General features: G+C 41.9%; 2 protein-coding genes across 3 annotated transcripts; both read right to left on the bottom strand.

Moving 5' to 3' along the window:
- Positions 1-495: 495 nt before the first annotated feature.
- Positions 496-11,554, bottom strand: LOC135491489 (uncharacterized). Of its 2 annotated transcripts, XM_064777384.1 has the most exons (13): positions 11,162-11,554; positions 8,894-8,920; positions 7,875-8,573; positions 6,056-6,160; positions 5,608-5,760; positions 5,232-5,386; positions 4,740-4,968; positions 4,374-4,423; positions 4,051-4,134; positions 3,453-3,873; positions 2,847-2,920; positions 2,422-2,652; positions 496-2,106 (listed from the first exon to the last, which is right to left on the bottom strand). In XM_064777384.1, exons 1-13 carry the CDS (start codon positions 11,217-11,219, stop codon positions 1,876-1,878), a joined length of 2,517 nt encoding a protein of 838 aa, XP_064633454.1. In that variant the 5' UTR covers positions 11,220-11,554; the 3' UTR covers positions 496-1,875. The 2 variants fall into 2 exon arrangements, with proteins under 2 accessions (XP_064633454.1, XP_064633455.1); XM_064777385.1 differs by lacking the exon at positions 7,875-8,573.
- A 506-nt stretch (positions 11,555-12,060) lies between these two features.
- LOC135491224 (polynucleotide 5'-hydroxyl-kinase NOL9-like) lies at positions 12,061-20,288 on the bottom strand. The gene is made up of 11 exons (XM_064776953.1): positions 20,223-20,288; positions 18,869-19,806; positions 18,031-18,645; positions 17,683-17,780; positions 17,409-17,442; positions 17,004-17,140; positions 16,630-16,843; positions 16,203-16,434; positions 15,694-15,900; positions 15,299-15,419; positions 12,061-13,072 (listed from the first exon to the last, which is right to left on the bottom strand). Exons 2-10 carry the CDS (start codon positions 19,795-19,797, stop codon positions 15,303-15,305), a joined length of 2,583 nt encoding a protein of 860 aa, XP_064633023.1. The 5' UTR covers positions 19,798-19,806; positions 20,223-20,288; the 3' UTR covers positions 12,061-13,072; positions 15,299-15,302.
- Positions 20,289-20,369: the final 81 nt, after the last annotated feature.

The raw sequence follows: 20,369 nt of genomic DNA, 5'->3' as shown, positions 1-20,369 counted from the left end.
TCACAACCAGACCTGACAGACAGGAAATGCTGGCACAACCAGATACTGCCACCGACGAGATTGCAGATTGCCAGTTTGTCTTCAGGGCAGGCAATTCTAAGATATGTTTCTGTCTCGGACTCGGGTAGAGATGAAGGTAAAGAGACTTCTGCTAAAAACCACTTGATGGATGTCTCCAGGGCAGTCAGACAGAGGTCTCTAGGTCAGTCAGATAGAGGTCTCTAGGGCAGTCAGATAGAGGTCTCTAGGTCAGTCAGATAGAGGTCTCTAGGGCAGTCAGACAGAGGTCTCTAGGTCAGTCAGAGCTAGACTGATATTTTCAGGGCAGAAAGAGGTGGAGGCTTCCAGGACCCATCCAATGGATTTTCCAGCCAAGTCAGTGACCAAGTTGGAACTGTACATCTCCATGCAGGGTTGGACTCTTTGTCAATTACTGAATCAACAAACTTTTCTCAAACAAACAGAAGCAAATACTCTTTTGTAAAATGACCAAAGTTTATTTACTCCATGTCATATAAGATTTGAATTGTAACACAATGGCTATTCAGGTATGAGGTGAATGTTATATACAAGTACGATGACAGCTAGGAATAAGGAACAATAAACCAGACATTATATGGGTTTGGCAAGATTGCTGATAGGGTCCGAATGTTCAGACTCACTTCGTAAAGATCAACGCCAAAATAAGACTAATTTTGCGGTGTTAATACCTCATATCAAGCAACCAATAAAACAATGTGGTTGTGATGATATCCAAGGTATGTTTGAGTGTTTGTAAACGGAAATGTTCAGTGAAACGCCAGAACAAATGATCCTCACAAAAGTTACAATAGGGTGTTGAGAAAACATTAAGTTTAGCTAAGATCAAACCACATACATGTAATTTATTCAACAGTTGTCCAAAATCCCAAAAAGATAAGGCAAGCTTTATGATACAATAAGCATGGGTGCAAGGGTTATTTGACTGCTATGCATAACCTGAAATATCAGTGTTATATGATTTCAGTGGTGTCACCAATTGGTGTTCAGTGTTGATTATACCGATGTCTACCCAATACAGAAAGGGTGTTTATGTTTATAACATTGAAAAACCCAAGTGAGATTCATCTTATAATCCTTTACACTACACAACATTGCATGTATATTATGTACATAGATTCGTTTGGGCAAGAGATACATGAAGCCAATATACAAAGAAGTATAGAAATTCTAATGTCACCAGTATAAGGTCAATTCCAAAGGTCTGTTCATGACACTGAGGTCAATGGGGTACCAGTTGTCCATCTTTGTTTTTATCTGGGGCAGACAATTCTAATCAAATCCAAAATGTTCACCCCACTGTTTGCTATACCTTGGATTAGTGACCAAATGCTTCCCATCCAACAGATAACACAAACAAACAAATGTTTACACTTTTTCCTCATAAAGGTAACCATAGTCCTTAAGTCATTGGAAAATATCAGCTGTCATCAGAAAACTGAATACAGTTCATTTGAAAGGATGTATTCAATGTCAACCCCCCAACACCAGCCCTAATCTTCAATTAACCACAGTGAATTGGTAGGTGTTACAACACATGCTTCACTACAGTACAATACTACATACTACATTGTATTCGTCACACATGTTCCTTACATTTCCTAATTTTCACATTTCTCAATTATCGGAGAGCTCAACCATGACTTGAAATGAGGCCTCCAGTGTACTGGACACTGTACACTCTGTACTGGCGATGAGGTTGTGCATTTTCGACATCATCAGCAGTTGATATTGTTACAATGTTTGCATGGGCCTTGAAAAGTCCCATTTCTGTATATCTTAATATATCCCACACAAAATATTCCCAAATCTTTGTGCTTAAAATGTTCCAAAGTCCTATAACTTGGTATCCTCTACCTCGAGCTGCTCTCTCTGGTCTTTGGTCAGCTCTTCATACGGCACCACCCAGCCATCATCGTCAGGTTTATTCATATTTTTGCCATGTCCGTTGATAGAGGGCGTGGTCTCTAACATTGGCTTCTCGTCCTTCATGATCTCCTCATCGGTAAGCGGGCTCTCCATCGCCTGCTTCTTCCCCTTCTTTCCCTCCTCCATCTTCAGCGTGTCCTGAAAGAGGTAGAAATTGGAAGAGTTAACCTCTGAATGCTGAAGAAGAAAAGAAGATGACTTGAGCCATTTCAACAGGAATAAGTCTGGTAGATGACATCACATGGCAAATTGATACCAAAGGAAAATCTTATTTGGTGACACATGCAAAAGTAGGGATAGTAACTCGGGATATGACAGTCGGCCTGTTCTGTGCTGTTTGAACACCTTGGGTAGATTCTTGACACCAACCTCGAGTGTGACCTTTAACAAGTCAAGAACGTCGTGTTGGGCTCATGCAGACAATCGCCCCAAATTAGGAGATGCTGCACTCACCTTATCATGGACACTTGACCTCACATAATATTCATCATTGCGGCATTTCTTCAGCAGTATCAACCCAACGATTATGACGATTATACAGATACAAGCAACGACGATCATGGTCACGAACAATCCGAGATGATCCATGAAGATATTGGATTCTCCACCACGGCTTTCACTCGCCTCTGCGTCGAGGATGTAAGGCGGAACCCCAGGAGTAACTTTGACAATATTGACACCCATCTGAAATGATTGCATATGATCAGTCATAGCAGCCTGTTACAGCTGGTTCATCATGCCCCGTTCAATCTCGAAAACAGTGATTACTTTCACTAACAAGACAAGTTGGTTGAATAACCAACTTTAATAAACAATGACAATTCAACACCTTTTACAATCATGAAAACTTATTACACTAAACCAAGCAGACAACATACCTTTGAAGCCACTTCCCTCTTGATTTGTTCTTGGAGTTTCATAAGGTCCTCCTTAGAGACAACCACTGGTTTTCCTGAAAACATTTCAAGCCATCTTGAAACACAGGAATGGGTTTATGCAGTGTTAAAACATGATAATTATTCCCTACATATATGTCATAAGACAACTGAATCATGGTAAAAGAACATATCCACTACTGCCACTGGAATCATGTCAAGTATCCACTCAAACTGCTTTGAAGTCAAACTTGACTGAACTATTATTACAAAAAACAGATTAATCCTGATTAGCCAGATCTATTGCATTCAATGAATAGGCCACTGTGCATGTTATGACATACAGGGCAGTTGCTTCAATCACTGTTAAACACAACATAATTGGGCTGACAGTCACTGATTAACATCAACACAGTGATTAACTTTGAAATGGTGACAAATACATTCTGTTGTTGTCCTCTGACATTGACAGAACCTATTACTTCACAAACACCACTGGCAATCATTTTCCCTAAAGCAAATTATAACCGTCTAGAATTGAATGGGTGCAAAGGGACTTTTTGAAATGACCAGGCCAGGGCTACATCAAATTTCAAACCCATATCTTACCATCAACTGAACTCTTCACAAAGAATACAACTTCCACTTTACCATCTGGTAGCACATGGGGTGTTGGGGCGACAAAGACCACATTGTCAGTGCCATACTTCACCGATCTCTTTCTTCTTCTTCTTCGTCCAGCAGATGCTGCAGCTGTTGTAGTCACAGCAGCAGCAGCCACAGTAGTTTCTGCTACAGCAGCCACAACAGTTGTTACAGCAGCTGCAGCTGTTGTTACAGCAGCTGCAGCTATTGTTGTTGCAGCTGCAGGTTCAGCTGCGGGTGTTGCCACAGCAGTTGTCACCGGTGCTCCAGCGATGGTTGTTGCTGGCACGTTTGTCCCTGCAGCTACAGTTGTGGCTGGAGGATCTGGGTTGTTGAGAACAGCTATCAAGATTTCTTTAAAATCTGTAGAAAATTTGTCCTGGTCCTGAAATGAAAGCTTTGATACTTGATGGGAATTCAAAATAACTTTTCAGTGAACATACAGTATAAATTATAACCATACAATGCCGTGTAACAGGACACCCATTTCAACAGGGTAAAGCTTAATGATGGCATGTTTGCCAGGTCAGAAGACTTGGTTCCAAACAACCCATATACTCACAAATGGTTTCCCTCCCATATCTGCCTCAAACGTGACAGCATTTGACCGCTCCTCTGAACTGAGTTCCTTGAGCTCTCTGTTAACCTGAAGCGAGAATGTTAAGATAAAGACTGAGACTCTTCAATGGAATTAAACACACCAATGGAGCCAGTTACCAATCATTAGTGTCATCCTTTCTATAGCCCTTCAACTATAATTGTAGGATAACAGAATACAGAACAGGTCACAAAACTGGATTAACCACCACACATTACTATAGTCAAAGTGGCTTCATGCAAGAGTTTGCCACAAATCAAGTAGAACTTTACTTGCAGATTACTCACTGGAGGTGGTGGGATGGCCTGGTGCGATCTTGGAATTGCCTCATCAACATCTTAAACAAAGACAGAAACAGTTGCCATAACTTGAATAGAGTGATCTAGAGCCATTTTCTGCTGGCTTTGGTTACACAGACATACAGTACCATATCTACATCATGCCCAGACCCATGCATACAGGGCTTGCAGTGCCTTCTTCTCAAATGAAGGTAGAGACACTTGTATATGGGCTACAATACTGCAAAGAACCCATCAAGGAACCTCATTATTCATGAAGATGGAAATGTCTGCTACAAGTCATCAACATCTAGATGTGGTCTGGCCATTCTAGATGATAAACACAACAAAATGAAATATAGAGTTGAAACTTGCATTGTACACAATAGATTGCCTGACAGTGAGGTGTCGGCTGCAGTTTGTAGACATGGAATCCAGTGCATCCCTTGATAATGACATTGACACGAGCGAGGCAACACTCGATGGATCCAAATGGCCCCTTTCCAACCGTGCAAGCTTCTACCTTCAGCTCAGATCCCTCCTTGGGCATTGTCTTGCCACCAAGGTCAATCCTCATTGGATATTGAGAGCCACATGCACCTTCCTGAAAAGAACAAACTGATGTCATACAGCGCTAGGTTTTCCTCTGTCAAATAATATTGTCTAAGACCTATACCGGTACTTTAATTCCAGCATAACAGTTATTTGTGACACCGAAAGGTAGAAATACCTCAAGGAAGTCTGGTATTTTTAGTCAGGGAAACAGAGCACTTTTCCACTTTTCGTTTTTTTACCACTAGGCTGTAGGTGCTCCTCGTTGGCTGGTCTGAATCATGACTTGGTTTTATTAACTTCAAAAATACTCACCTTTATACATTGGTCAGTAATTTGTGCATTTTTGCCGTCTAACATGAACCTGTACCATCCTTCTTGCAAGGAGCGGTCACAGGAGGGGGCTGTCTCGCTCGAGAAGTGGCGATTGGCTTCTGAGATAAGCTTGTAGCCTCCCGGAGTACAAGGATCTATGAATACAACAGAAAAAAGAATATCATGTACATGTACATACGAAAGTTCCACTGCTATCGTCAAGTTTGAGATCAAAGTTACACAGCTTCACTGGGATTTACTACTCTACATTGCGCATGCATGCAACACACATTTCCCGCAATACAGGCCTTTTACTTTTACTTTAACTCTGCATTCTGATTCTTATCGAACTGCTGTGCCCAAAATCAAACTTTACCTGCTGGTTGTGTTGTTGCTTGAGAAGCTGCAGTGGTAGTAACTGCCCCAGCAGTGTCCTGTGTGGTGGTGGCAACCACTCCTGCCAGCGTAGTCAACCCAACTGGTGCGGGGGTTATCCCCGCTGGAGCGGTTGTAGCTGCAGGTGCATTACCTGTGGTGAAAGGAGAAATGTTGGCCTACATATTAGTTACGGACAACTTGATTAAATTGTGAGTTATATATATTGTTCAGCTTTTACTTTTTAGTTGTTTTACATTGTTTTTCTAAGAATCATGCTTTAAGGGCTTGGTATTTTTAGTCCAAACATTTGAAATCTAACGTGCAGCTTCAGAAATGATCGGTACCCCAACCTCTAGGTCAGGACTACATGTATCAGCTTACAACATAAGGCAGGAGGAAAACAGAGCCAATGGAATAGTTCAGGGAAAGATAATATTCCGTCTTACCGTCTGCTGTGACTGTTGTCACTGCTGCCCCACCCTCTGCAGCTTGAGTTGTGGCTGCTTCTACGGCTGCTGTACTTGGAACCTCTGCGGCTGCTGCAGTAGTTGCTGTAATGAGTTCAGTAAGTAAATGCCAGGGGCTGCACTGTGATCTTTACATTATCTTTATCAGTATCTCAATCGGGACAAACCATTTTCCAGATGGGGAGTTCCATCTCAAGTAGTGCATGTGATGCAATTGTTGTATTTGCTCAGGTTACAAACGTAATAAGTCCTGAATTTGCCTTCTAACGTCCGGATCCTTTATTCTAACACTGATTCACAAAATTATACACACCAAAGTCATAATTGATAAAATAGTTCGTCGGGATGACGATTCGTGCACGTGATTATAAAATACTCGGGAGACTGGAATAACTCTCTATCGCTCTCTTCTCTCTCTCTCTCTCTCTCTCTCTCTCTGCCGAGAGCGTGCGGACAGCTGTTTTGTATTCACGCGCAGCTTTGTCTGCACCAATCAGGGGGCAACGTTGATGCGTCTCCATCCAATGAGGAGCCGCATCAATGCTGACGTAATTGATCACGCTGGGGAGAATGGAGGATTAAAAGTAGACCGTGGGAATTTTCACAGGTATCTTATCTGAACCCAATTCCAATAATCCCGCACACTTAATTCCAAGAATTACACATTACAGTGCTACTCATAAGAAAGGTTTTACAATTACTATACAACACAATGCATGAGTACTATAGTAGCAGGTGACCCCCTATTGGGTCATACCCTTTCACTCGTGACCAGGCCACAAATGCTACCTGTTTATTGCCGAGTTCAAGGTGATGTAAAGTGACTAATTCTTTTGGAACAATTTGGCCCAAGTCCACCAAGGAGTCATGAAGCCAATGGTGATGTTGGTCCAAAGTCATTTTGTGGACCAATTTGCCAATGAGATGCCACTGGCACAGACATTGAACTGTAGAGTTGAAGAGTAAAGGAGCTCGATACGTCAAGACTGTCTCTCAATTCGACACTTGTCTATCTACCTTCTGCTTGAGTCGCCCCATCCTCTGACGTTGAAGTTGTCACATCTGAGTCTGAATCTGTAGGCAAGGAGTTAGTAGTTGAAGCAGTGAAAGTGGTGGCCGTTTTGAACTCTAAAGCAGATGTCACAATGTCCCCAGTTGCTGTAGCAGTGAATGGAGCTGGGGTAGAAGTGGCTACGTCAGCCATTGTTGAAGCGGTGGCAGTGACAGCTGATTTGGCAGCCGCGTTGGTAGAATCTGCACTGGTAGCTGCGTCAGAAGGTGAGAAAGCCACCACTGTTGAAGCGGAGTCAGTGGGTAACGTCGAATCTGCACTGGCAGCTGCGTCAGAAGGTGAGAAAGCCACCACTGTTGAAGCGGAGTCAGTGGGTAACGTCGAATCTGCACTGGCAGCTGCGTCAGAAGGTGAGAAAGCCACCACTTTTGAGGCGGAGTCAGTGGGTAACGTCGAATCTGCACTGGTAGCTGCGTCAGAAGGTGAGAAAGCCACCACTGTTGAAGCGGAGTCAGTGGGTAACGTCGAAGCATCTTTAACAGAAGCAGCTGTGGTAGTGTTAGCACGAAGAGAAACTGTTGATTGCGTAGTTCCTGAAAATGTGAAGCAAAGCAAAGCCTTTGGTGCAGAAAGAATGTATATTTGGTGGAAAAGGAATGAAAAGCATTGAAGAGCAATCAAAGGCACTGTCTATGTCATAGAAATAAGCTTAGCATTTAGCAAATTATTTTATGAATGGAAAAAGGGGTGAAAATGATTTGGTGAAAACTCAAAATGAAGAAGTACCTGCAGCGATAGTGGTTGCATCATCACTGCCAGCGCTTAACGTCGATGTTTCTGCTGCTCCAGCAGTCTCTGCAGTGCCAGCCACCGTAGTGGCAACAGTAGTCTCTATCACAGGCGCAGCAGTAGTCTCAACAACTACAGCAACTGTAGTCACTGCACCTTCAGTGGCTGTCGTCTCAGCAACTACAGTGGTTTCCTCGGCAACTGAAGCTGTTTTCTCAGCAACTGCAGTGGTTACCTCGGCAACTGTAGCTGTTGTCTCAGCAACTACAGTGGTTACCTCGGCAACTGTAGCTGTTGTCTCAGCAACTACAGTGGTTACCTTGGTAATTGTAGCTGTTGTCTCAGCATCTACAGTGGTTACCTCGGCAACTGTAGCTGTTGTTTCAGCATCTACAGTTGTAATCTCATCAACTGCAGCTGCTGTCTCAGCAACTGTAGCAGGAGTGGTTGCCATGTCAGCAGCAGCAGTCGTTGGCACTTCTGCTACTGTAGTACCTTCTGCTAAAACAGTTGTTTCTGCAGCTGTAACAGCTGGTGTTGTTGCAACAGCTGCTATAGTTGTATCGCTATCTGCTAATGTTGTGGTTTCTGGTGGAATTGTTGTTTCATCTTGTGCAACGCCTGTTGTAACCGCGCTGAGAGAAGCAGATGTTGTCGCAGAGAGAATGGTTGTTTCTTCAGAGGTAGCTGTTGTGGCTGAAACAGAGTGCAAGGGGAAGAACTGACAGTCGGAGCATCACAGAGAAAGGATCATCAAGAACACAACATTCTGTCTTGGAAGACATACGGCTTCCGTGGCTAGCTTAAAGAGGTATTCTTTGATGCAGATAGGCTCGCATTGATAGGATACAAGAGTTAGCAGACACAACTATAGAATATGAAATGATGCTGTCAGTAAAACTATGATTAACTGGTTGCTTTAACTTGAGAGGATAGATAAATGGATTATGACAGAACTGATGAGGATCAAAATAAAACAGAAGATGCAACAACACAGTAACTTAAGGCATGCCTACCTTCTGTCGGATCTTCTGATGATATTACTGAAAATAAACGCAAATACTGCAAGTGACATGTTTATGATACATTACAATCAGACGCCCTGGATCCAGTCCTGATTATGATGTGATCCCCTTTCAAGACTAGAGTGGTCACACCATAAGTATCACTCTTCATTGATGTGGGCCTAACTATGCATTTTCAGCCGTCAGAAGTTATCTGGCCTTCAAAGTGTTAAAAAGACATCACAACAAAACGTATCTGAATGCCATGTTCAGCATCAGTCAGTGTATTCCACAGTATCAGAGACACATATCACACAAATTGTTTCCTGATTAGAGCGAGCGTTTTCATAAAAGGGGTCAGATTGAGAGATGATCTCGGCAGAAACATTAGACCTATTTTTCTTCAAGTTTTGTGTGCATGGTTTGATCACTGGTTCCATACCACTGCCTGTTGTTTAGAGTGGCAGTATAGTGAAGATAAGCTGAAAGGGTCTTGATCTCCAAGATGACAGAAAAGTAGATCTGAGTCACACCCAGAATGATTTTGCAAAAGGTTATTGGATTTGTAAACAAGTCTGGATGGACTGAGAAATCATAAGGAAACACAGACCTCCCAACACATAACAGAAGGCCAAGTGTTCCACTCTCAATTCTCTGATAGGCCTGTTCCTAAAAGCTTTCTCCAACATCAACATCAACACCTGTGCCTCGCAGGCCACCGCAGTCCAAAATCAGAAAAGATTGAAACAGGTTTGTAAATCGAGTATTCCTCTTCTTCACGAAGATAATACCAGAACTTGCCAATATAGCGAGTCAACACTAAAGGGGTTAAAAACTGTTGATACTACTTTCTTGAAATGTTTCAAGATTTTCTTGTATCTTGGTGAATTAGATCAACCTTCATGACCTTGTGAAGATTTCCTGTGTAATAACTCTACCGAAAGGTCAAGTCAAAAGATCCACATGAGAACAGAAGTGAAACATTACACTGTACTGTTTGCATGAAAGCAATGGTTATGCCAGCTTCCTTGAACACATTGCTACTTACTAGTTTGAACACGGCGTTACTTTCAATTGCCTGAACTGTTTGCCATCAATCCATACTTGATTGAGAACAACTTGCTTGCTAAACTTTTTGCCCGCTTTCTCAAGTTCAAATTAGCTGGCGTACCACTTTATATATCAGCAACCCTCATATCATGAGACGTGCCATATAATTTCTAGTGCAAAGAATAACAAGCACCCTCCCTTAATTAGATTACAAATCAAGGTTATATAAACTGGGACTTGGTTACTATTGTTTTATCATGAAGTTTATAAAAGCAAGCCTGGAAATCATCAACTTCAATGCGGACTCTGGCTCATTAAGGGCAGCAGACATCAGGTTTTTTAACTCCCCCGTTTTCTGTGATCACAGCGATTTACATTTTGGTGATCTGGCTAAACACATTAACTTTCCTCAGATGACATTTTTGATGGTTGGCAACCAATCCAATTGTGATAGCAATGGGCAAGAGGGCTTAATAATCACACATAACAGCAGCCCAAGGGGTTAAGGATGTCCTCTCGATAGACTATAATTTGATCCAAGGCATGTATGCTGTGAGAGGTTACTTGAGTCAGAGACAATGCCAATGGTATGTTATTATAGAGTCTTATCAAATACCAATTCCTATCGAGTGATCACTGGTCTCATGCAAGTTTGAACACAGTTCACCTGTTGAAGCACTTTCCAGGAGTAAGGGTGATCTTAAAGGGACAATATTGGCAAGGCTGCTGGGACGTCTGATGAAGTTAAAGAAGTACTGAGAACAGCTTACTTGGTCCCTCATTTAAGCCCTGTCTAAACTGGGTTCTCCACATCCCATCCCTGCAGTCAAGGGCCAACTGAAATACTTTAGGAGTAGACCAGCCTGGATAAGAGCTTTAATGATCGTTTTTCTCCCACCAGGCAAGGATAGACAATATCAAAATGAACAATGGGAAACCTTATCATAGAGGAGGGGGGGGGGGGACAACCATGGGTGGGAAAATCTCATCAGTGGTATATCAAAATGTGGAGAATAAATCTTTGATATAAGCTCTAGACAAGGTTAGGCAATGACTAGGACCACTGATGCTGGTCAGTCAAGGGGTAGGACCTCCCAGACGGCATTAGAAACGTACCAAATTCTTCATTTGAAATAGCCTATCAACTAACTATGCAGTAAAGGCCAGCTGGATGTGAAAAACCTCCCAGTGAAGTCAAAGTTAGACAAAATGGACTATAGCTTGACTTACCTTGTAATGAGTTAAGGATTAGTAATCCTGAACATAGTATCACAATAAAGGTTTTCATGATTGGTCCAAGGTGTCTATCACAGTCTTACGATAAGTCCATAGAAAAGAGAACGTTGTTCCACAGCTATATCACTAAAACATCGAAAGAGATGGAAAGTCTGACCCTCTTATCTTAAAGCAACCACGCACATGAACTACTCATAAAACAACAAAAGAATTCAACAAACTATCCCTCTGATATTTGATAACCTTAAACTTAATAGTATCCAATTGTAGCTTATTAGTTTCCATTCAGTTTTGATATGCGTCTTAGTCCAAGAGTGATGAAAGTTCTGCGAGTCCTACAGCAGTCGGTGTCTTTGGGTGGAAAGATATGCATGTGCGCCGCGCCTAACCGGCCAAGGGTCATAGATACGTCATGTGGGGAATGCACTCCAAGCAGAGACCTTCTGTACAAGCCTGATCCTTGCAGTGTTTCTATCTCATAGTCAAGCTCCAAGCAGAGGCAGGTTTAAAGTTTAGGTTCAGAGCACTAATGAGTCTAGAGATTGAGAAGGATATGTGTCATTCTCCATGCTTGGCATGTTTGAAATGTTTGGAGATTGGACATCAATCTTCATATCAAATCCACTGGCAAATTATCGTTTAACCCCTTGGTTTTTATGACCGGTATTTGATGCCAAAATCCTCTCATTAATGGGTGCTCAAGGTAATATACATGTAGCATTAGTATTAAACTTTGAACAAAGTAAGGCCTTTCTTACAGAATCTTTTGATGATTTCAAATGTCAGGGAACTGTAAGTTTTCAATCAGAAGCAGAAGTTTGGGAACCTATTCTTGACTCGAAAACTTACTCTCACAAAAAGAAGGAACAATCTTTTTTCCATATATACTTTTATTAAAACTTTATTATTTCCAACAATGCACACCTGTTCAACCAGTCAAAACTTCCTCATTCTGAAGTTACACCCAAACTTGATGGTAGATGGTCATAGACAAGGATTACTCAGAAAGACAAACAGCACTGCGTAATCACAATTTTTTACTTCAATTCTCCTTATCCCCCACGATAACACCAATTCGTTGGGATGAGTAAGAGCCTTTACAAAGGAATTTCCTCAGATGCCTCATAACATAATTCAATTGATACATCTATCAAATTTCCCAACATAGAATCAAAAACCCAAAAACCACACTGAATTAGCAACATGAACTATTTTTATAAGCAAGTCTCCTGCTGTCACATTCAATTATGTGAATGTGTAAACATCAACCATGACCTTTTGTCATTTCACCCTAAGCTACTGAAATCGATCATATATTGATGCACAAGAATGCACAAGTTGGAACACCAAGCAAATGCACTTCCGTGAAACGTCACTGATTCCAAGAAACAGGGCAGAACTTTGGAATCCTGTTTCATGGGGTTTGTTTGGTGGCAGTGTCTCTCACCACCACAGATTCTCCCCTCATTATTACCCTTACTGTCAGAAACAACTTCAGTACCCAGCCAGTCCGGAGGTACCTAAAGTGCCTTCAGCATGATGCGCTGAGCCAACGAGCAGTTTTGGTAACTGCAATCTGCAACAGACCCATGACAACATGATGATTGTCATTGGAGTGTTGCCGCAGTGATGAAAATCGCTCATTAGCATGGAGCTGAAGTATTGGTGTTAACAGAAGCAAGCCATGCAAGCAAGAATGGTTAACATCAGAGAAACTCTGGCTCTTGTAGCGAGAAGCCAGTTGTGTAGATGAGCCTGTTATGAAACAGCTGAAGTCCACTAAATCATTGAAACTCAACTTCTGTCTTAAATTAAGTCTCTAACTGAACACGCTGGTACTCGCAATAGTCTGTATCACTTTGATGTCAACCCAATCCTCAGGTGAACCACACATCCACAGCGTTTCTGCAAGGACACAAATAAGGAGAAGTCTGGTTATGACCAATGATGTCTGTATTATGGGTTGTGTTTAGTCCTGAAAAGGGTTAAAGTCAAGTTAAACTGTGAGAGAATTGACCCTTATTGCACCAACTGAGATACAAAATATATGTAAGATACAATAATGATAATAATGAAGGTTATTAGAGTGGTGAAAAGCATGTTAGGAAAACACCTCATCAGCATCAATAGGCTCGGCCAGGGCAAGTACTGCAACCATCTCTCTCTCTCGGGTTAAGGGGGTTGCCTCAGAGATGACAAATGTAGACTGGCCAAGGAATGTCCAGGAATGTTTGCCCGTTTCCTCATAGAGGCTGAGCTATGACCATAATCCTATTATTACCTGGGCCTGCATGCACATGAACAACAGTCTGGGCAGTCTGGGCTCAAGCACTAGCAGGGATCAAGTTTCATCATTAGTCCTAATTAAGAACACAACTTGGCTTAAGGTGGCGGCCTGTCAGATTTTACATTTGGCAAGACCAGTCCTGTCTTGTTGAAAGCCATATGTTCTTTGCTATACCTTGGACACTAAAACTCCCAAGAGGACGATACAAGTTTTATGTACCAAGATGACTAATTTGGGAGGTACCCAATTTGAGAATATCTTTCTGATTTGTGGAGCAATGGTGTATCAAACATCATTTGAAGGAAATATCTGCAATGCAAGTTCAAGTTCATGATCTCTTCACAAAAACAATTATCTTTTTGAACGATGTGTCATACAACAACCGGTATTGCAAGTTTGAGAATTGTGTAATTCCAAAGACAAATGCTTTAACACCTTCACACATGAGGGTTTTCTGTCTTTATACAAAAGGTGTAAGTGCTCTTGTGTTATTGTGAAAGTACCACTTAGTCATAATAACAAAACAAGGAGTTCAGATTGTTGTAAGAAGAATGAGTAATTTGATTGAGTAGTTGAGGTGGTTGTGGACAAAAGAACTGTCATAGTTTCCATTTTAGACCATGTAACAACATTTGCAGCACACTCTGGCAAAAACAGGATTTCTTGTTGGTGCATGCGCTCTGTCCAAGAAACCATTGTTGGAAAGTAACAGGCTCAAGTAACTCGAACTTGGTACCAGTTGATCAGATTGATCAGATTCGGACCACCTGTACACCAACCTAATAACGATTGGAGTCAGACATGGGCGGAGACCAAAACCAAGTTATAATTAGTGTCGACCCAGTAGTACTTGATGCTGACATTTACCACGATACGATCTATCAACTGGCTGATAAAGATTATGATCTTTTCCTATTTCATTCACACAGTGGTGATGCAGTAGGTGTGATGCTTGTAATAGTATTTATCAGATATCCCTCCCTTGCAGACCTACAGCATCCTGAGACAATAGGCGTTGGAATTTAATCAAAGGTCATGAATGTGACCTTGGCAGGCTTGATCAGCTCACAACCTAGATCTCATTCTAATTAAAGCTTATATGCATCGTTAATGTGTTTGCCAGACTCCTGGGTTGCTCATTATGGTGTGTTTCTGGTGTGTTTTGGAACATTTAGGCGGTACCCCAAGAGATGTATTCAGCCATGTCAACACGACTCATGTATATTCATTCAGTTGAGGCCTGTCGGCTTTGAAATGATCATTCGTTGCATGACCAGTGATCATTTGAAGTACATGTACAAGAACTTGTAAGAAATGGGCTGCATACTGGACCATTTATCTTATCAGAAGCAATGTGCATTGGCCTTTCATCACCTAGCATACATAAATCTGAAAACAGACATCAATCTTATATCTGCAATTGCTGAGCTACTAAGGCCTTATTCTTTAGTTTTACACAAAGATAACATACATGTTGTTGTCCTGATCAGAATCAGAGCAGTAATGCCTTATGATATAACAATGACTTTCAACACCAAGAGTAACCATTGAGACAATAAAGGTGAATGAGGGAGCTTGTGTCACAACAATATAAACAGGATCAGAGTGATCACAGTAATACCCTGTGGTTAAATAACAATCACCTTTTACATTGAACACCAAGATAAAACCAATCAGATAAGACCATGAATTTGAATGAGGCAGCTTGGGTCCCATGACCCTGACACTTCAACTGATCTAACAGCATTGGGGAGAGTTCATGCATTGACTTAGCAGAGACAGAGCGAGGGTGGAATGAAGGACTTTTATGACTCTCGGTTCAACTGTAGACATAACTGACTCACCACTTTAAGCTTTTTTCACTCTGTGGGGTGATTTTCTTCTCGTCAAGTAATTTCTAGCGACAGGCTTAACTCCTAGTATGTTTTGTGGATTATCGACATACGGCCGAGTTACACTGGATTTCTGCAAAAGAAAAGACAGATCATCATTACAAACAGGCAATTTCAATCTCAGTGCATTACCTTCACCAAACATTTGTTCCTTTCCACGATGGTTGAGCACCAATAACTTACTGAAAGGAGGTCTCCATCACAAGTTTATCACTTGGGATCATAACTTGCCCAGGAATAGGCACCTGGCACAAGGAATCCTGGTTTCAATCTTATTCAAAGGATGTGACAATCAAAGTAAAGTGACTTCCTCTAGGTCATGAGTGATGTGTCAGGTAGGAACTTACTGGTATGACCAGCAACTCGCTCGGGATCGTTATAGCGCCCTTGATGATCGTGTTTACCAGGTGGAGCTCATTCTTGGCGACGGGTGTCAGGATGTAGAAGACTTTCTTTACGGGATCAATAGCCCTTATTACACCAAATCCTATACAATCACAGGTGGGCATTTTAGAGAAGGACTTGGGAAGTCTCTCATCTTTTCCTTGTATCATCTGAAAGGAGAGGGTTCAACTGAATAATTCTGCCTCTCCTATTTGGGAATTGGGTCTGGCATTCTCAGTGGCTGGGTTATACTTTATACTTGCTGAGAAGCAATCTTTGTTTTTGATTCCAGAATCAAACTCATGATCTCAGAGGACACACTGTCTTATCCTTTGTGCCAATCTGACATTACAATAAACAAAGCCATTTTCCAGCACAAACTTACAAAAGCCAAAGAAAGCCAACAAGGTTTTACTTGAAGCAAACTTAACCAGCCAATGTTAAAATGTCGCAATAACTCAGCCGGACCTACCAATGAAGTATCAGCATGGCACAAAGCCACAATGGTTGCATTGAGGGCATACATGATCTGAGCTTGTGGGACGACTGCGTTAGCCACATGGACTGCAACAGAACTCCACTTCAACACGTAAGGCTGGATGCTGTGGATGTTCATCAGGCTGACACTAGGGGGCAGCACATGACTGAAATAGGCCAGGATGGCGAGGTCTCGGTGATCGGCTGCCTTATACTTCTCATGGCCACTGAAAAGGTGAAAAATAACTCTTTTGAACAGTCCATAAAACACATGCCAGAAAGATCTAAGCACCGAGTTCCCCCTGTCATCATCAGGGAGTCCAATTGTCTTGGAACATCCAAGGACAAAGACAACAGGTTTCAGACTTCAGCTCAAGGAGAGGCCAAGTTTTACCCTGCTGAAGATGTATCTGAGTACTTACTCCGTGGCTAAGTTGGTAGGTGACTGTATCATAAAGTGCTCATGGTGAACATGACCGCTGTTCTTGGTGTCTGTGTGTTTCCATCCTGGAGTCTTCAAGACATACTCCGTCGTAAGTGGTGCATAGTTCCTGTAGTAGCTTGAACTTTGGAGCTGCACTATGAAAGTTGGGCCGACTATTCTCAAGGTGTCCATCAGCAACGGGATGCCCATACCTGAAATAGGCCAAACAATGAACAAAAGTATCAGAGAAGCCCTGCTCTTTTCTGGATTAACTTTGAAGAACTTGACTCTTCTTGAATTCGATTGCCTCAACCATTCACTTGCAGGCTGATTACTTATCAACAATCTTGTAATGAAACGAGATGTTCATACCTTGAGTCCAGCCCATTGTGTTGATGATGAGAGGGATCTTGGGTACCATGGATTGATACACACTAAACACCTTCTTCACACAATCGATGTAGAATGATGGATTGTCACCAGGGGAGGAGGCACCCATGTAATACATGCTGCAAAGGAAGGATCGGAGACGTAAATGTAAGTTCTACAAGGATCTCTTTCTGTATTCAACCCTAATCATTTTATTGCCAGGCTGTGTGCTGCAACAAAAGATCAAAACACCTTGAGTTGATATGATGACAGTTGTGTCAGTGGCCCTCCTATAGCAGTACGAGAAGAGTGTTATCTACAACCGACTCATATCAAATCTCCTTATCATGGAAGACCAGGATAGCGCTCGACCGTTGATCTTGAAAAGAATACCAAAATAAAACTCACCACTCCGCATTTCTTTGATGGGTGAATGGTGGGCCTGAAATTCAAGTGTTAACCGTAAGATTTTCATCATCAATATTTAACTTTCTATCATGACTGGTTACAGGTACTATAACACACCACAAAGTACCTTCAGTATTCTCAACAGTCGAAAAGAGCACAATTTATCATATGTCTCATTTATATCAAATAGACTTGAGTCTGGGAAACTTGAACATGACACAATACATACAATCAAGATTTCTATTCTAACTATATTGGCCAAGACATGACTCACCCAGTAATGGTTTAGAGATGATATTGAAAGCCACACATCCAGGAGGGGTGAACTCTGTCTGCCCCACATCACACTCAAGATATCCAACGGCATCACAACTGAAAATGGAACAATATAAACAAATATCGATGAAATGATGCCAGTATGAATAGCAATAGAAAATCTGTAGTTCCACCACTACGCAAAACAGTGAGTTGACCAAATGCAGTTTAATGAGAATTTTGGGGCAAGGTGAGGCTTAACACTCGGAATTTATGATACCCTGGATGGCATGAAAGTTCTGACTGGAACACTAACATCTCCGTCTCAACGTTGCAAATTTTGCGATGTGAATGCAAGCCAACTCACCTGTTTAGTGCAGTGTTGATGAGGAATCTCCCCAAGGTGGACTTGCCAACGTTTTTCCCACCACAGAGGACAGCTACGGGCGGTGCCACAGCCTCAGTCTGAATTGCAGCAGAGAAAGCCTTGGCCACCTGGTCATACTCCTCACCAATAACACACCTCCTAGTATTGTCATCAGCAACAGTCAGACCAATCTTTGAAAGCTGTACATCAACGTCAGATGATTTTGCTGTTGTATGTCTCTTTGGAAACAAAGATTGGAAGGGGTTAACCACACAAACTTTGTCGCACACTGAACACTCTAGCTTCTCCAATCTAATCACAGTACTGTTTCCCTTAAGCACCTCTCGAACTTTTTCCAATGTCTTCTTAGATTTTATTTCCGATTCCAACACAATTGTTGTTTGCTCTGATGTGACAGCCATCGTCTTGATAACAAGGTGGCTTGAGTTCTCTGGTGAGAACACTTCTACAGTAGACGAGCCTTGTTTGATGTCATAGCCAAGGAGGGTAACGCTGCCTAGCAAAGTCTTTACTGAATATTTTCCTCTGAGGCACAGCTCCTGTGGGTGATCGAGTACGACATATACCTGGTCTTCATCAGGCACTGGGATCAACCTAGAAGAGAAAACAAACATTCATAGCTTGCAGACTTTTTAGAACAAACTACACAGTAGATGGTTTAGCAGCGTGACAGACAATGACATAGCACTTTGCAACTGATAGGCAGATTATACATGCATGATTTCAATAACACTCAGCGTAACATTCCATTCTGTTAGCAGTTGCAAAGACACAAATCCAGAGAAAATAAACAAATCGAGGGAAAAAATTTACTTACTGATTAGATTTTATCACAGCAGAGGTATCATCACTCATTTCCGTAGTGACATCGTCTTCTACAGTGTTGTCCAACACGGAGTCCTCCACAGTTTCGTCAACTATCCTATCATTACCAGCACGGACAAATGGCACAATCTCCAAATCAACCTTCCCATGTCCAACGATTTTCAAACCATCACCCTTCCTGGTCTTTTTTCTTGTCCTTACACTTCTTGGTGAAGTTTTCCTACTCTCAGTCTCAGATGCTTTCCTTTTTCTATCAGTAGCATTCTTTGCCTCTGATAGTTCAGAGTCCTTGGGTTCATCCTCTTTTTTCAGTTTTGGTGAAATTCGACTTGAGGTCCTCCGTACTTTCCTGACATCACCACCATCACAGCCCACCTTTGAAATGCCAACCTCTGTCACAGCAGTTTGTGGCACAGCCCTATCCAGCTCAGTTTTCCCAGCTTCAAACACACTGGGATCAAATCTACGCGGGCTTTCTTTCACAGGGACATTTTTCCTTCCCCTACTCTGCCTTTTGCCCTTTTTTCCATCAGAACCGACAACTTGTTTATCAACCTCGTCTTTCTTGGTAGCACCTGGTAGTTTCTCACTAACAATAGATATAGACTCTACTTGTTTACTGGCAGGCTTCCCACCCAATATCTTGAAAAAACTCCGGGCATACAGATTAGGACTCTGACTCTTGGACGGAATAGACACTTTTGCCTTCAAATCGGATTCCATCTTTACAGCCTCCTTCACTTTTTTGGCAGATAGTTTTGCCTTATTCTTTTTCTTGCCAGCAGATATTGGCAGTTTTGCTGATCTAGGTATTCTATTCTTCTCTTGGAAGGCGCTGTACGCTGTAATCCTTTTAGGTGTGACATTTTCTACGACAACTTCTGTAACTTTAGGTTTCTTATTGGTTCTTCGCTTTCCCATCTTGAAGACCTGAAAAGTAAATAAAAGTGAAATGTATGATATACAATGTCAGCACACACAGGACAGCCCAGCCCTGGCTTCCATTCCAGGGCTGTGACAGCCGCAGGGCATTCATGACAAAAAGGCGCCGACTAGTAACATTTTCTGCATCGAGATTAGATATTCCATTCATGCCCTACACAATCCCCCTTCGTTACATTATCTCAGAGACTATTTCTCCAGGGGATCACATTTCCTGTCACACCAGATTTTTTAACATCATTATCATCTTTTGCCATCGTGGCCAATTTCAGATTTGACCTTGTCTCTCCTTTCTCACGCTAAACAGCAAAGTCATTGTACATTGGACACCTTAAATGGTGTCTTAGTTACTAATTAATGTACAGGAAATCAGCAGATCCCCAGATGCAGTATATCTAACGTACTTTTTTCACTTTATATTACTTTTATTTATCAACAAAAAGCACATGGCTCATGGGACCGAAGAGCACCCAAAATGTATACATCCTCACTCCGATATTAAGAAATAGTAATGCAATATAAAGCTGTATGTAAACCAAAACTTTTGGTTC

Source organism: Lineus longissimus, chromosome 7, assembly GCF_910592395.1.
Source record: "Lineus longissimus chromosome 7, tnLinLong1.2, whole genome shotgun sequence".
In the NCBI taxonomy this organism is placed as follows: Eukaryota; Metazoa; Nemertea; class Pilidiophora; order Heteronemertea; family Lineidae; genus Lineus; species Lineus longissimus.
Note: the sequence above shows the minus strand (reverse complement) of the source record. Positions and strands in the feature narration are given on the sequence as shown.